Source organism: Tupaia chinensis, unplaced genomic scaffold, assembly GCF_000334495.1.
Source record: "Tupaia chinensis unplaced genomic scaffold, TupChi_1.0 Scaffold000539_1, whole genome shotgun sequence".
In the NCBI taxonomy this organism is placed as follows: domain Eukaryota; kingdom Metazoa; phylum Chordata; class Mammalia; order Scandentia; family Tupaiidae; genus Tupaia; species Tupaia belangeri.
The window spans coordinates 5,535,251-5,546,380 of NW_006160052.1; the positions used below are offsets into that span (position 1 = coordinate 5,535,251).

Genomic DNA, 11,130 nt, shown 5'->3' on the forward strand with positions numbered 1-11,130 from the left:
ATGCTGTTTACAAGAGACACACCTAAAACAACGACATAGAAAGGTTGAAAGTAAAAGGATGGGAAAAGATACACCAAGAAAACAACTAACCAAGAAAAACCTGGTAATAGCTGTTATCATCATTGGACAAAATCAGTCTTAAGCAAAAACACATATTTAGGGTCACAGATGGTTCTTACAAAACAGGAACAATTCTCCAGGGAGATATAACAATCCTAAACCTGAATGCTCTTAATAATATAGCCCCAAAACATATAAAGAAAAAACTACTAGTCAACAAATTCGTGATCGTAGTGGGAGATTTAAAACATGTATTTCAGTAACTAATAGCTCAAGAAGACAAAAATCAGAAGAGTATAGATGTGAAAAACATAATTTATAAGCCTGATCTAATGAATATACAGAGGAATCTGGATCCAACAAATAGAGATTCTATGTTCCATCATTCTGGGCATATTAAGACATTTATAAAAAGTATCAAGCATAAGGAAGCCACAAAACAAATTTCAACAAACACTTAAGAATCCCACAGAATCCTACAACTGGGACCAGCAGATGGCATAATGGCTATGTCACTAGACTCCCACATAGTTGACTGTGGTTCAAGTCCCAGACTTGGCGGCTTAAAATTCACACTGGGTGCATGTGTGCATGTGCCCAAAATTCTGAGGGAAGAATGGAGGAGAAGGGATTGTGGCATGGCCATCCCCCAGGAGAATGATTTCTTGCTTTCTGTCTCTCTGATGAGCACGTGCACCCTATAGCAAAAATCCCCCTTATAAAAAAAAAGAATCCATATAACAGATCTTGTTTTCTGATTACAAAGTAGTAACATAGGAAATCAATAATAAAAAGGTAGGCCCTCAGAACCCACTGAAATAGAAAGAGAGGGACCAGCAGTTAGCGTAATGGCTATGTCACTGGACTCCCATGTGGTCGACTGCGGTTTGAGTCCCAGACCCGGCGGCTTAAACTCACACTGGGCATATGTGCGTGCATGCCCAAGATCCCGAGAGGAGAATGGAGGAGAAGGGGTTGCAGCGTGGCCATCCTCCCTGGGGGGTGATTTCTCGCTTTCTGTCTATCTCTCTCTGTCTTTCTGGCAAGCGCACGCACCCTATAGCAAAAAAACCTCTCCAAAAAAAAAAAAGAAATAGAAAAACATCCTTTAATAATTTACGACTAAGACATCATAATCGTAATGTTTTAAAAATAATTAATATTGAACACCACAGTACATTCCACAATTTGTAAAGTGTAGTTCAAGTAATACTTATAAGAACATGCATGTTTACCTTAGAAAAGACTGAAAATTTAATGAATTAAGTATCTAACCCAAGAAGTTAGAAAAGAACCTATGAGTAAATGCAAAAAAAGTAAAAAGAAGGAAATAAAAATAAATGTAAATAATGTAATTGAAATTAAAAACGGCCAGCAAAAGAAAACAAATAGCCTGTTCTCTGGGGAAAAAAAAAAAAAAGAAGAATAAAACAAAAAAGACCTGTGGTAAAACCAATCCAGCAAAATAAAAAGAATAAACAATATTAGGAATGAGAAGGGGGCATACAAATTTTGTAGAGGTTTTAAACATCATAAGAGAATTCTACAAATTTATGCTCCTAAATTTGAAATGTTAGATAAAACCGACAACTTCCTATAAAAATGTAATTACCAAAACTAACTTAAAAAGGAAACAAATTGCTGAGCAGACCTACCTTCAATATGAATCAGGTTAAATGTTACCACAAAAAAACAAGCAAACAACCAAAGAAACCAGACACTGACAGGCCAAGATGGTGTTTAAAGTTAGTTCCAGCAGCCTCTACAACGAGAAGATGACGCCTGTCTTACATAAATGTTCTGGGACACAGAAAAGGAAGACATGCTCTTCAACTCCTTCTGAGGCTACTATGACACAAAATAAAACAAAAAACCAACAGTAAGAACTAAGAAAAGAAAATAAGTTGACTTCATTTATAAAAATGAAAGCAATTCTAAGGAAATTATCAGCAAACAGTACAGAGAACTATCTTGGGGTGAACCTTCTATATCATTACAGAGTGTGTTTATTCCAGAAATGCAAAGGTAACTGAGAAGTAGAGTATCCATTAATATAATTCACCATATTAACAGCTTTTAAAAAATGGTATTCTTGGGCTGGTAGGTGGTATGGTGGTTGAGGTGCTGGACTCCCACATGGCCGACCACAGTTTGAGTCCTGGACCTGAAGGCTTGTTTTCTCACTTTCACTTTCTCCCTTTCTGTGTCTCTCTCTGGTCAAATGAAAAATAAATTATAACAAATAAAATTAAGTAAATAATTCTTTTAAAAAAATGGTATGCTCATCTCAACATATGAAGAAAAAAATTCTAGCAGTTTTAATAGCCATTCACAATAAAAGCTCTTGGCAAACACAGAACAAAGAGAAACTTCATTAACTGATAAATGATAAGTTACTGGGACTAGTCAGTCAGGGAAAAGACAAGAATGTCTGTCACCATCTTTCTTTTCTACACTACTGGACGTCACAGCTTAAAGCAGAAAGGTAAGCATAAAAGGTGTGAGACTGTAAACACACACACAAACACACACACACACAGAATTACTGTTATCTGAAGACAATGTGGTTGCTCACAGGAAATATAAGCGACTACTAGAAATAACAGTATTTTTAGCAAGACTGCTAAATATTGGGTTGTTGACAAAGTCATGATGCATGTTTGCTTAGAAAAACAGAGAAAATACACATTACTGCTGCAGTGTTTACAATAAGGAAAATGTAGGAGCTACCTAATCCTACATGGGTAATTCATCAGAACAGACTAAGGTCCGCTCATAGAATGGAATACGGTAGTTAAAGCAAACCAGATCTACATGTATATGAATGAACAAAACAACACAACAATGGGTAGTTAAAAAAAAAAAAAAAAAAAAGGCAAGTTGTGAAATACAGGTAGAATCTAATTCCCTTTTTGGTAGTTTCAAGTAGGTAAGACGATTCTGTGAACTGTTTATCGTTACATGCTTGTATTAAAAGTATAAAAATATTGGGTCAGCTCTGTAGTGCAATGGTTAAGTGCCTCACATAAAAAGTCAGATTCCACATGGCTAATTGTAGTTCAAATCCCAGCCCGGCAGCTTAAAAAGCATACCAGATGTATAGCATGTGTGTCCCAAATCCTGAAGGGATGGAGAAATGGAGGAAAACGTATTGAGCATGGCCATGACCTACGGGGTATTTTATCTGTGTCTCTCTCTTGTGTGTGCTTTCTCTGGTGAGTGCACACACCCAATGGCAATAAAAAATATATATTTAAAAAAAAAAAAAAAAAAAAACAGGCAAAAAGGATATACATCAACTTTAGAATAAAAGTTACTGAGCCGGATCCCACATGGTCAACTGAACTGTTTGAAATCCAGCGCCAATAGCTTGAAAAACATATCTGGTTGGGAACCACCAGTTAGCGTAATGGCTATGTTGCTGGACTCCCACATAGTCGACTGCGGTTCATGTCCCGGACCCAGTGGCTTAAAATTCACGCTGGGCGCGTGTGCATGCGTGCCCAAGATCCCGAGAGGAGAATGGAGAAGGGACTGCGGTGTGACCATCCCCCCTGGGGGGTGATTTCTCGCTTTCTGTCTCTATGTCTCTCTCTGTCTGTCTGGCGAGCGCACGCGCCCTATAGTGAAAAACCTCTCAAAAACAAAAACAAAAACAAAACATGTCTGGGGTGCATATGAGGGCACACCCTAAATCCCGATGGGATAGAGAAATGCAGGGGGGACTGCAGTGAGACCATGTCCCCTTGGGGGGATGGTTCCCCCTCACTCTGGCAAGCGTACATGCCCTCTAGCAATTAGAAGGGAAAAAAAAAAAAAAGACAGACAGAAAATAAGATCATGGCCCAGCTGGGTGCACAAGTGGGAGGGTGTGACTGCGTGGTAGCTAAGGCCCCATGGGAAGCCTAGGTTTGGTTCCCAGTCCAATTTAAAACAGGTGCATGCTTGTCCCAGCTCACTGGAAGGCTGGGGCACAGGAATCATGGCATAGACAGACAGACAGACCCTGTCAATCATACCTATGCCCCTCCCTCTCTTTAAAACAAAGAGAACAGAATCTGAAGGAAATCTGGCAAAATCTTAAGCCTTCAGAATGTTCTGTGTACATTCCTATAGATTTGAAATATTTAATAGAACACATCCTCGAATCTGGCGTTAACTGAGGGCTTCTGATGAGGCACGATACCCTGGAGCAGGAGGAAAGCCGCTGTCACACAAAACGAGCTGTCAGCAGTCCCGCGTACTCTCATAGCTGGCAGCTATCTGCCTAGATCCTGAGCTCTGGCCAAAAGTCTTCCCTATTTTTAATCTGCGTAACAGAAACCCTGCTCCACAGAGACGACAGCTACTCACACACCCTAACCACTCGCCCTGTTTTTAAAAAGACGACAGTGGCAGCCACCATCAGCCGGAGAGCCAAAGCTCTGCAGGCCCGTTGTGCAGCGGCCTGACCTACTCTGGAAGGCTCTGGGACCTCTGCCTGCACAGCGGCGTTCCCAGCGGGGCGCTGTCCACAGCGCGTGTTTACTTGGGTCCCATCACTACCCGCCATGAGACCGACAAGCACCGAATCCTCATACATGTATGTAGAGACGTTCATTTCAGGGAGAAAGCCAAGTACCTATAACAGCCTTCTTCCTCTCTGTCTCAGCTTCTTTCTCCACAACCTTTTGCTTCTGTGCCGCTATAAGAAGCTTTGTCTTCTCAGCCTCCCTGTGAAGCAAATGTTAGGGAAATTAGAAACAATCCTCTTATGTGTAGTCACAACCAGTAATTCTTCTCCTACAATGAGTCAGAGAACCACTTTCCGACAAGAACTTTTGATTCACTAAGGCAGGTAAGAGAGGCGTTACTTTATTTTACTTATAATGAATCTGAGGTTGAAAGACTCAATGATTGGGTGCAAAGTCACCCAGAGACAAAAAAAAATTTAGTACATTTGAATTTGGTCTGTTCTGTCTTCTGACAGTATCATGTGCGGGTCTGTGCTCTGAAGGGAGGACTAGCCCTTCCTCTGCTGTTCGCCTCCTGCAAGCCTACACAGCACCCTGGGCTAAGGGCTAAGGAGAAAGCAGCACCAGCCTCAGGGCAGACTCCGCCCACTGGGCACCAGGCTGGGAAAGCAGAGCGGAGGGGGCTCTGCCCGTCCTCAGCGGAGGCCCGCGCAGGCCCATTTGTTGCACAGAACAGATAACTAGGTGGCAGTTCTCACGCAGCGAGTTGTGGCTTAACGTAAGGAATTTGGGCTTCTAACAATGGAAATGACTGGCCTATCACTAAGCATTTACGAACTGGGTGACGTGGCAGGAATGGTATAGAAAAGATCACTAGGGGCCCAGATGGTGGCCTGGTGATTAAAGTGGATGGGTCCCACAGAACTGACTGAGTGGCTCAAGTCCTGGACCCAGTGGCTTGAAAAACATGCTGGGTGTGTACATGTGTGTGTGCGCCCCAAATCCTGAGAGGAAAATAGAAGAGAAGGGATTACAGCACAGCCACTCCCCCAGGGCTGCTTTCTCACTTTCCCTCTCTGTCTCTCTCCAGTGAGTGCACACTCTCTGTAGCCAAAACAAAAACAGAAATAAACAAAAACAACACTAGGACCAGCCCATGGGCTGGCGGTTAATGCACTGGATCCATATGACTAAATGTGTGCTTTCATATCCTAAGGGCTTGGAAAACACACCAGGTAAGTGTACATGCACGCCCAAATCCTGAAAGGAGGGAGAGATGGAGAAGAAACTGGAGCGTGGCCATTCCCCACGGTGGGGTAGTGGCGGGACACGTTCTCACTACCACCCTCCATCTGTCTCTCTCTGGCCAAGGTGGCAAGGGAAGGTGCCCTCTAGCAAATTAAAAAAAAAAAAAAAAAAACAAATATTACTATCAAGTAAAAAGTTAGACTGGATAATCTCAAGACAGTTTTTAGTTCTGGAATTCCAAGAGTCTATAAAACTAACAAAGATTCAGAATTATCTGAAAAGTAACTCCAATAGCTTCCCTGAAACATCTCCCCCAAAGTTCCTCTACCAACAAAGACATGAAATGAGGCTCTGAATACTATGAGTTCTTTGAGGCAAAGTACATACAACATTCATTTTGCCATCACCACCGAAGCCAAAGACATCCTGAGCCTTTCATAAGTATTTTTTTCATGGGCCGACTCTGTCGCATGCCCCCTATGGTAAAAACATAAAAAAGAGAGAGGGAAGCCAGATCCCACATGAGAACCACGGTTCAAATCCCTGACACAGTCGGTCTGAAACGCCCTGGGCACACGTGCATGCCCTGACCTGCTGGGCCAGAGGCCTGGAAGAAGGAGATGGCACCTCGTGGAGGGCGCTCCTCTCTCACGTGCACAAACACCCCCTCAGGAAGAAAGGAAAGGAAAAAATAAACCATAAGAAACGCTGTTTTCATTCAACGGACCAGACCCACAATACAGACTTGGGAACAAAAAGGGCTAGGAAATCTATCACCCCACAAAGCAGTATCGCTACTCCTGGGGCCCCTGAACTTATACATCTGTTACACTCCTGATTTTCACAGTTACTTTTCCAGTATCTCCTATTTTCCCGCTTAACCTATCAGCCACATTTTCTGAAGGCAGGGGCCGGGCAGCAGCACATGGCAATGCAACTGAACTCCCAGGGAAGGGCGCCGCTTCCCGCCCGTGCACACCCACGGGCGGGCTGGCTGGGCCCAGGGCGGGCTGTGGTGTGCAGGGCCTGCTGGGAGTGTGTATGTGCATCTCTCAGAGTAAAGGTACTCAAAAATAATTCCTGAAGACTTGTTTTCAGTACCTGTCGTAAAGAAAATAACACTGCCATTTCAAACACAGTAAGTATCCCCCTAAAAGGGACCCTTCTCAATCACCCAGAAACCAATTTCAAGTCAAGCGAGTAACTCCTCATTTCCAGTCAGACCTGGACACATCAAGGAAAAAGACTACCAGGAGTCAGCTCATACAAGGCTTCCCAGAGGGTGATTGATAATGACCCAAGTCTAATTTTTTTTTTTTTGAGAGGTTTTCGCTATAGGGAGCGTGCGCTCGCCAGACAGACAGAGAGAGACAGAGAGACAGAAAGTGAGAAATCACCCCCCAGGGGGGATGGTCACACCGCAATCCCTTCTCCTCCATTCTCCTCTCGGGATCTTGGGCACGCACGCACACGCGCCCGACATGAGTTCTAAGCCACCGGGTCCCGGACACGAGCCGCAGTCAACTACATGGGAGTCCAGCGACATAGCCATTACGCTAACTGCTGGTTCCCCCAAGTCTAATTTTAGATGCACAATCACATACAAAAAAAAAAAAATTAAAAAAAATTAGTATTAAAAAAATCTTTTTTGACGGGAACCAGCAGTTAGCGTAATGGCTATGTCGCTGGACTCCCACGTAGTCGACCGCGGTTCGTGTCCCGGACCCGGTGGCTTAAAACTCACGCCGGGTGCGTGTGCGTGCGTGCCCAAGATCCCGAGAGGAGAATGGAGGAGAAGGGATTGCGGCGTGACCATCCCCCCTGGGGGGTGATTTCTCGCTTTCTGTCTCTATGTCTCTCTCTGTCTGGCGAGCGCACGCGCCCTACAGTGAAAATCTCTCCAAAAAAAAAAAAAAAAAAATCTTTTTTGAGAGAGATTTTTGCTATCGGGCATGTGTACTCACTGGAGAGAGAGACAGAAAGCATGAAGTCAACCCCCCCCCACTGGGGGGATGGGTACAACACAATCCCTTCTCTTCCATTCTCAGGATTTGGGCACACACACACCCCTACCCCGCCGACCCCCCAGCATGAATTTGTTTTTTTTTTAAAGAGAGAGTTTTTGCTATAGGACACGTGTGCTCTCTGGAGAAACAGAAAGCGAGAAATCACTCCCCCCCCAAGGGGAGATGGCCACGCTGCAATCCCTTCTCTTCCATCTCCTCTTGGGATTTTGGGCACGCATGCACACGTGCCCGATGTGTTTACCTGGCATGAAGTTTTAAGCCACCAGGGACTCAAACTGCAGTCGACTATGTGGGAGTCCAGTGACGTAACCACTGCGCCATTTGCTGGTCCCTATTTTTAAAAATGTTTAACTTGCCATAGGGCTTGCACTCTCCCAGAGAGACGGACAGAGAGAAAAGTAAGATGAGAAATCATCCCTATGGGGATGGCCAAACCACAACCCTCCACTCTCCTCTTGGGATTTTGGGCACACAAGCACATGCACCTGGACGGTTTCTCAAGTTGCTTGGTCCAGGATACAAATACTGCAGTTGGCCATGTGGGAGCAAGCTGCCTTTACCACCACGCCACCAGCTGGCCCAAGAAAACCAAACTTTATACCACCATGTTGTCTATTCTAACTACTTAATAACAAATGATACTCTCTTTAACAACTAAAATGCCCTCCCTCCTATTTTTACAAATATAAATATATGCATATGTATTTACTGCCAGGAAGCATGTGCACCTGTGAGAGAAAGCACCCCCAATGGGGAGTGGTCACGCCACAATCCTTTTTCCTCCATTCCCGCATCCTGTAAGGACTTTGAGCGTGCACACACATGTGCCTGTTGTGTTTTTCAAACTGCTGGGGCTGGGATTCAAACTGCAGCCACATCGGCTCTGGCTCCGAATACATAGTGCTTAACCCTGACTGTCCTCTCTGTTAATGCTTACTTCAAGGAAATATTCACAAACTATAGCTCCAGCAATAGTTGTACTGCCAACTGCATGTTCAGCCACTAAAACTGCTCCTGAAGTGCCTATACATCAAGAAGAAACTAAGAGTCTGGAGAGAGGTAAGGCCCGAGAGGAGGCATGGTCGGAAAAAGGAATGTTAGTAGACCAAGTCCAGAAGGCAGGCACGTTCCGCACCCCAGAGGGCACCATTGCGCGTTTCCCCAGGTCGGTATACCCGTGTGCAGACAGCCCTGAAGAAAAACACTGGTATCCCATGCATGTTACTCACATTAACTCAAAATTTCTTCTTATGGCTTCTGGGATTTTAGGTTTTGTAACACGTACAGCCTAAAAAATAAAAGTGAAAAGCCAATGTATATTTAAAAATAAATCTTCAAACTAAATCTCCTCAAATGATACTAATACAAAATTAAAACATGTTTACTAACATGTTTTAGGATTCCACTCAAAAATTTAGTTTTCACGCCATCACCCTGAAAGTCAAAGATGAACTATTGCTTCTTTCCTTAGAAAAATGCCTGACCACATGAAAAAACACTCTACCCACAGAGAAAATAAACTCTCCTGGAAAAAGGCTCTTCCTTAGACGATATCTTAAGAAGATTTTTGGCTGGATGCCTTGCTTTCTTTTTTAAACTTGCAAGCCAAAGAAGCCAAACAAAGACAAAATCCTAACATTCGAAATCAAGTCGGAAACAAGCACCAAATTCCCAGGGCAGTATAAGTATATGCAATTGTATAGCATGTACAGAAGCAGGCCAGTTTATCACTTCCTGAGCCTGAGAGCACTCAGCACTGGCAGGAAATAAACAGTCACTGGCTGGAGGAAGGCAAGACCCATTAGCCGTTTACATTCCTCCTTCCCAGAAGCCTGGAACGAAGCCTACCTGGTCTTTGAGGACATTATTCACTGCATACTTCGTTTCCGAATTGTAGTGCACTCTGCTGTAATTAATCTATCTACTGAGAAAGTGCTATTATCAGGAGGCTGACTTTTCTACACCAAGGACTTGCTCTCTCAGAAGCTTCTGATTTTATTAATGTTATTTAAACACCCCACACTGCACACACACACACACACACACAACACTGGTGGTCTGCAGCAAGTTCGAATTTCCCTCTGAAAACTGGCTAAATTTTTCAGTGACAAAGCTTTTAAGCAACATAGCATTCCTTATATATAAGAGAATGGTCAACTCTGTAGGTAGTTTCCATCCTAACTACAATACTGGGTGGTCATGAGGCTTTTTTGCACAGAAAAACATAGAAAATTAAAGGTGCCTTCCACACTACAAGATAGGTCTGAGAAGGAGCTGCCGTTTACTCACAAGGGAAAAACAAGAGAAGCAGATCTGATGAGGAAAAAACAAGGACTCAGTAACTTAAAAGATGAAGAACAGAAAGATCAATGGGACAGAACGATGCTCAGAAAGACTCTAGTATACAATAGAATTTAGAGCACAACACAAACATCGCTTCAAAGTGGGGAGAGGAGGGATAAATTATTTAATAATTACTATAGCTACCCTATGGGGGAAGGAGGGAATGAGCTGGAGCCCTGCCTCACAACTGACATCAAAACGGATTCCAGATGAACTAAAGAGTTAATTCTAAGAATACAATTGTCAAAGTAGAGAAAAATGTTGTCATTTCTGATTTTATTTAAATTTCCGTACTTTTAAAATAGTGAGAGGCTCTTACAGCATGTCAGCCCAGCAACACATCATAAAGAAAAGAGCACTGAACAGACTGCGTAGAAGTTCAAAACTTCAAAACCGCCAGGAAAAATAAAAACACAAAGTTACACGGCAAAGGAAAAAAATGAGGAATTACATTTAAAAACCTCCAATCATTTTTTTTTAAAAAATAATCAATGAGTATTTATTTTGGAGAGGATTTTGCTATAGGGCATGTGCGCTCACCAGAAAGACAGACAGAGACAGAGAGACAGAAAGCGAGAACTCACCCCCCAGGGGGGATGGCCACGCTGTAATCCCTTCTCTTCCGTTCTCCTCTCAGGATCTTGGGCACGCACGCACACGCGCCCGGCTTTAGACATTGAGTTTAAGTCACTGGGTCCGGGACTCAAACTGCAGTCAACTACATGGGAGTTCAGCGACATAGCCATTATGCACGCCAACTGCTGGTCCCTTAAATAAGCTATTTTTACCTGATAATTATTGGAGGTTTTTGGGACCAGTAGATGGCATAATGGCTATGTTGCTGGACTCCCATGTAGTCGACCACAGGTTCAAGTCCCAGACCCCGTAGCTTAAATTCATGCTGGGTGCATGTGCAGTGCGTGCCCAAGATCCTGAGAGGAGAATGGAGGAGAAGGGATTGTGGCATGGCCATCCTCCCTGGGGGGGGGAGTTTTGGT

The 11,130-nt window shown here is 43.6% G+C and overlaps 1 protein-coding gene across 2 annotated transcripts in view; it reads right to left on the reverse strand.

Annotated features, from left to right (window-relative positions):
• The window catches only part of ERLIN1 (ER lipid raft associated 1), a 44,214-nt gene that overhangs the window by 9,301 nt on the left and 23,783 nt on the right, over window positions 1-11,130 (reverse strand). For both annotated transcript variants that reach the window (XM_027775285.1, XM_006157374.2), the window contains exon 9: window positions 4,682-4,773. In XM_027775285.1, the coding sequence (XP_027631086.1) occupies window positions 4,682-4,773 (92 nt within the window). The remainder of the gene's footprint in view (window positions 1-4,681; window positions 4,774-11,130) is intronic.